Here is a 6,511-nt window from a genome sequence, read left to right as displayed (position 1 = left end):
CCATCCCTAGGCTGAGCTCCATGAATTCCAGCTGCTCATTGACACATAAGGCAACACCACTGCCTCGTTTCCCTTGCCTGTCTCTCCTGAAAGCCTGTAGCCTTCCATGCCAACACTCTAGTTGTAGGAGTCATGCCGCCAAGTTTCTACGATGCCACTTGAGATTGTAGCCTTGGAGGCATGCACACATCTCTAGCTCCTCCTGTTTGTTCAACAATACCTGTAATTAACAAGGTAGAATTGCAGTTCAAAAATCTACTGACACCTCAGCTGCCTTTATCACTTACTAAGGCATGGAATAAAGTAAAAGAGCAAGCATGAGCAAGAGGTGTGTTATTAATGAAGGTTAGTAACATTTAATCTTACAGTTTTAAACTGGCTAAACTGGCCAGTCTTCTAAATACTTCCATCACAAACATATGATTCCCTAGCACACATCGCACACGCGCATGTCCACCACACATGCATCCCTTCCCTCATGGTAATTTGCACCATGTTTTCTACTTGAGCAAAAAGGGGTCAGGGTTATACACAGCCTGTCCCAGCACTGCCACTTCCAGCCTCTGAGACAGCGTGCGTGCTCTCCTAAGACACAGGGAGGTTCACCCTCACATACCTTCTTTACTGCAGCTGGGAGAGTTGCTCAGTTGCTCCTCCTTTCCACCTTCTGCACCCTGGGTCACTTCTGCAAGGATAACAGGCAATACTCAGACAATCCTGGAGCTCACAACACTCCCCTTCCCCAGCCCAGATGGATCAAGAGTAATCTCACTGAAAGCTGGGCCATCTGTTCGGCATCAATAATAGCCCTGATCAGTATCCCCTGCCCCCACGGGACCATCATACAACACCTCCCCTCTCTCCTCCACTGTCCACACTGTCCTCATGCTCCCCTCCAGACCTTGCAAAAGCCAAGCGCAGAAGGCACTCAGTGATCATGGTGCCACCCATAACTTCACATCAAGAAGCATCAGGCAAAAGCCACAATGAACAAAGACCGCTCCACAGAGCAGGCATTTGCCTCCCTCATTTATGCCATGGCCAGCAAGCTCATGTTAAAGATGTCTGAAAAGAGATCAGAAGACAACTACAGTCCCCTGCCTTGCTCAGCTTCAAGGTACTGGCCATTGCATAAAAGTGAGTTATTAGCTGCTACTCATCATGTTGCCATCAGCTAACACTAGAAATTCAACACCTTTCCACCAATACAGCTCCCCACCACAGAACGGGCACTCACCTCCCTCAGTTACACCATGGTCAACAGCACACTCGGATGTCAGGGTGCTATTCTGGTTGGTAGAGAGCTCTGAAAAGGGATCACAGGACAGCTACATCCCACTGCTTAACTTCACATTGGTATCAGTCATTACTTAGAGATGAGTCACCAGCTACAATTTATAAGAATCGTAATAATCATACAGGTTTGCTCAGGGGGTGAATCCAGGAAGTCTCTAACCCAACCCCCTCCTCAATGAAAGGTCAACATTCATTTCCAGACAGGTTGCTCAGGAATTTCTCCAGTCAGGTCTTAAAAACCTCCGAGGGTAGAGACTCCATGATGTCTCCATGCAGCCCATCCTAGTGATTAGTCATGCTTAGAAGGCAGAAATCTTTCTCTCATATCCACACAGAACCTCCCCTGCTTCAATTTAGGACCATCAGCTTGATATTCCACTATACACCTAAGTAAACAGGCTGGCTTCAGTTTCTTCAGTGTCTCCATAGCTGAACTGTGCTCCAGCCTCTGACCATGTTGGTGGTACTCTGCTGAACTCGGCCAAATTTACCAGCCCTTTTCCAGCACTGGGTCAGCCACAAACTAGATGCAATACTCTACGTGTCATCTAACAAGTGCCAAGTAATGAAAAATAACAACTTGCTTCAAGGTACTGGCTTAAGCACTCCTTAAAACAGCCTAGAACGCTATCAGCTGCCTTTGCTGCCAGGGAGCACTGTTGACTCAATAGTGTACCATCTGTAAGGATTCCCAGGTACCTTTCAGCAGAGCTGTTCCCTTGCCAGTCAGTCCCCATTCTGCACCAGTGTAAGCTCTTGGTCCATCCAGGTGCAGAACCCTGCATTGTCTCTACAGAATTTCATGAGGTTCACACAGGCCTCTTCCCCTCCAGCTTTGTCTGAATGACAATCCTGCCCTCATATTGATTGACTGCACTCCACATTTTTCTGTCATCTATAAACTCAATGACACTGCTTTCTCTCCCTTGTCCAGGTCGCAAAAAAAAAAAAAAAAAAAAAAAAAAAAAAAAAAAAAAAAGACCACTGCAGTACTCCAATTGCCACCAGCATCCAAGCGGAGTATAACACATTAACCACTACCTGCAGGCCTGACAATCTAGCAAGTTTTCTACCCATGTAGATAGACATTCATTCAGACTAGGACATCCCAACTTAGAACTCCGAGGATGCTGTGGGACATTGCATAAAAAGCCTTGCTAAAGTCAAGGTTTGAGACACCCATTCTCCCCTCATCTACAGATCTAGTTATTTCATCAAAAAAAGGTTGTGAAGTTGGTCAACTGTGATTTACACTTGTTGAAACCATCCTGCTTGGTCACAGTCACCATCTTTCTCCTGTGACCAGAAACGTGTTCAGTTTTCAGTCCAACACACTGTCTGGTCATCTGGCCTACACTATAGCCTATAACAGCATCAGATATCACTAAATCAATCCCCTGTTCAGGAACAGGCCCACATTTTCCTCACCTATTCTTTTACAGATAACCTAGCAGCAGAAGCTGCTCTCGTGGTCCTGGTCATCCCATAGAAGTTTCAAGCCTCCCTGAACCTTGGCTTTCCTGACACCATCCTTACCTGCCCAGGCGGTATTCCTCAATTCCTCCATTGTAGTCTGCCCCTGCCTCCACGTCTAGTATAAGCAATTTTTGCACTGGAGCCCTGTCAGGAGCTCCTTGCTTAGCCAAGCTGATCTTCTGGTTTGCCTGCCTGATTTCCTGACCATCAGGATGGCCCGTGCTCATGCTTGGAGAAGGTCCTCCTTAAAGGCCTGATGGCTCTCTTGAGCTCCTTTGCTCTTTGGAACTGTCTCCCGTGAGATCTTGCCTACCTTCTTTCTGAAGAACTGGAAATTTGCTCTCTGAAAGCGCAGGGCCTGTACTCTGATGCTTACCTTCCTCACTCCTCTCAGGATCTGGAGCTGTTTCTTCCTGGCTTACACCATTTTTAACTGTCTGCTTGTCCTTCAAGGCACTGTCCTCCTTGTTCAGGTCTTTGTCTGAAAACAGATCAGAGAAGAGCTGCAGACCCTCAGGAGGACATTCTATTGCTTCTTCCCCACACCACCATAGGTCATCGCTCTGTGCTGTCCAGAGCTCAGCAGCACACCTTCTCCTCTGCAATTGCGACATACCACTGTCCTACCAGCAGAAGCCCTACTTAGAATTGCTTTGTACACGCATTTTAAGAACGTTGCAGCCTTCCCTACTGTTTCCTGTCTGTACAGCAGTGATTGCGTGCTACCTAAGTGCTGTAGGGTATACTGCGCAAAGGTGCACTGACTCCCCTTCCTGGTATAAATATTAAGTATTTTATTTTGTTCCTCCAGTGTCTGATGAGACAACTCTTACCTATGGACCTGATTCACTTTTGCCCAAACTGTACGTTTCCCTCCTTTCTTCCATAAGACAGGCACAAAATAGAACTTTCTCCTATATCCACGTCTATGTTTATGGAAATAGTTACACAAGTGATAAGACAATGAAAGTTCCACTCCAGTCCCACAGTGTACCATACCTTCACCATCAGCTACACAACCCCTATTTCTTCCGATAAGGAAAGCTGTTCCACATCCATTACAATTCATGCAGGAAGAACGAGCAACAAAACCCAGGGCCTACTGGGTTTCCTTTTCCTTATTATCCTTAGGGATTTTCTCCTTAATCAGAAAAAAAACCTCTGCCTTCTTCAACCCCCTTATTATCAGCCACTTGTGGAAAATGATGGAAGGGTTAGTGAGTGATTGAATCATTAGTGCCACAGCGTGGGGAAAAATCCCATTTTTTTACTGACTTGAACTGTAACATTTGTATTTCACTATCCCTCTAGAGTAAAAATAATTTCTAGAAAAAAAATAGAAGTCCCAGATTTTCCTTGAAATTTTCACTGGCTGTACGAAGAAAGTAAAACTGGGGCATTGCTTAGCTGCCTGATGAATGTAGTCAAAAGATTTTTCCGGCCCTCATCCTGAGGCCAGCCCCCATTCTCCATTGTCAGAAGCATTATTCACCTCCAAAGAGCTGCTGACCAGGCAAATCTCAGGTCATTCACTGTCAGTAATTCTGCCAGCCCCACTAACACATCCACTAAGTGCAGATCCCTATGATTATCCAACATTGGACCTCAGCTGAGACTTTGAGGCCATGTATGCACATACTGAAAACCAACTCAAAAGCTTAGACCCTGCAAAAAAGGAAAAAGCAGATCAGACTCCTTGCTCCAACAGCAGATATTTAGAAACATCTATAACTCAATACAGGTTTCTCACCTCTGTCTGAGTTAGGCTGTTCTTGGCTGTCCTTAGAGTAAAGTAGCTCATGTTCTCCTATAATGAAATTTATTTATTTTAGAAAGGGTGTATTAATGATATGGAAAAGATAACTACACTCTGTAAAACAACTAAGGCCTGAAAGGAAACTTACTCCTTTACCTCTCCAGTGAAAGCCTATACTGCCACAGACAAAAAATTTACAAGCTTAAACGAATTAAAGCAGTAGTCTGATTTCCACGCATCTGTGACACTCTAGCTCTCTTACCTGAGCCATGCACTGGACTGTTCTGAGCAGCTCCTCCTGCTAAAAGTTTAGCTCTACCTGCACCAAAACAAATAGAATACCTGGAGAAATTTCTCAGAAATAAAATTTTGTGCCTTTGGAGACTGGCTGACAGCCTCAATCCATTCTGCACATACACCCCCAGCCACACCCCAAACCAAATAAAAAGCATTCACTGAGGACATGCAACTGAATACTTGAGGAAATTAAAAATAGCAAAATACTGTTCTGGGGCAAAGAGAATCAGTGGGAGATCAACAAAGTGGGCCTCCTGCAACAACAACAAATCAGAACACATCTAACCAAAACTAAAGCAGAGCTTAGCAACTCGTGATTCTGAGCCTTATACTTAAATCAGCAAATTGCATCTTCTGTTTGATTACACCTGTGTACTGCTTATCCTACTGAGGTATAACAAGATTATTTTCTAGCATGGTCAAACCTTCACTGTTTAAAGGGAAGCAGCTGAATCATTTTGAGTCTAACTGATGACCAGTTATGACATTCTCCATACGTTGATACCAAACATAACGTTGTTCAACATCACCAACATGGACAAAGGCACAGAAAGCACATCAGAATGTTTGCAGATGACATCAAACCGGGGAGAGAGGGGATATGCTGGAGGGCAAGGCTGCCACTCAGAGGGACTTCAACAACCTGGAGCAATGTGCTAGCACAAAAGATGTGATGTTCAAAGGCAAAAAGCCCAGCACCTGAAATTGAGGAATACAGAGGAATTGTTCAAACAGCCAGGGATCGGGTTAGACAAGCTAAAGCCCAGACAGAACTGAATCTGGCCAGGGACATTAAGACTAACAAAAAATCCTTCTTTAAGTATGTCAGCGAGAAAAGAAAAACTAGGGAAAATGTGGGCCCTCTCCGGAAGGAAACGCAAGAACTAGTTACCCGGGACAGAGACAGAGCTGAGGTCCTCAACGACTTTTTTGCCTTAGTCTTCAGTGGCAAGGACTGCAGCCGCACTGCCCACAATGCAGAATGCAAAGGTGAGGATTGGGAAAATGAAGAACCACCCACTGTAGGTGAAGACAAAGTGTGAGACCACCTGAGGAACCTGAAGGTGCACAAGTGCATGGGACCAGATGAGATACATCCGCGGGTCCTGAGGGAACTGGCAGATGAAGTCACTAAGCCACTAGCCATCATATTTCAGAAGTCGTGGCGGTCTGGTGAAGTTCCTGCCAACTGGAAAAGGGGAAACATAACCTGTATTTTCAAAAAGGGACCCAGGGAACTACAGGCCAGTCAGTCTCACCTCTGTGCCTGGCAAGATCATGGAGCAGATCCTCCTGGAAACTCTGCTGAGGCACATAGAAGACAAGGAGGTGATTGGTGACAGCCAGCATGGCTTCACCAAAGGCAAGTCATGCCTGACAAATTTGGTGGCCTTCTATGAAGAAGTTACACTGGCAGTGGACAAGGGAAGAGCAACCCATGTCATCCACCTGGACTTGTGCAAAGCGTTTGACACCATCCCACACAATGTCCTGGTTTCTAAATTGAAGAGACATGGATTCAACAAATGGACCACTCAGTGGATAAAGAACTGGCTGGACGGTCACACTCAAAGAGTTATGATCAATGGCTCAATGTCCAAGTGGAAAGCAGTGACAAATGGTGTTCCTCAGGGGTTGGTACTGGGACTTGTACTGTTCAACATCTTTGTCGGTGAGATAGACATA

General features: G+C 45.4%; 1 protein-coding gene across 1 annotated transcript in view; it reads right to left on the bottom strand.

Annotated features, from left to right (window-relative positions):
• Positions 1–2,510: 2,510 nt before the first annotated feature.
• The window catches only part of CD58 (CD58 molecule), a 20,280-nt gene continuing 16,279 nt past the window's right edge, over positions 2,511–6,511 (bottom strand). Inside the window, exons 6-8 of the mRNA XM_009879948.1 lie at positions 3,149–3,253; positions 2,833–2,887; positions 2,511–2,592 (exon numbers count right to left, since the gene is read on the bottom strand). Of these exons, the coding sequence (XP_009878250.1) occupies positions 2,511–2,592; positions 2,833–2,887; positions 3,149–3,253 (242 nt within the window). The remainder of the gene's footprint in view (positions 2,593–2,832; positions 2,888–3,148; positions 3,254–6,511) is intronic.

This window comes from Charadrius vociferus, unplaced genomic scaffold (genome assembly GCF_000708025.1).
Source record: "Charadrius vociferus isolate BGI_N301 unplaced genomic scaffold, ASM70802v2 scaffold162, whole genome shotgun sequence".
Lineage (NCBI taxonomy): Eukaryota > Metazoa > Chordata > Aves > Charadriiformes > Charadriidae > Charadrius > Charadrius vociferus.
The sequence above is the reverse complement of the archived record's forward strand: the minus strand, read 5'-3'. Positions and strand labels throughout refer to the sequence as shown.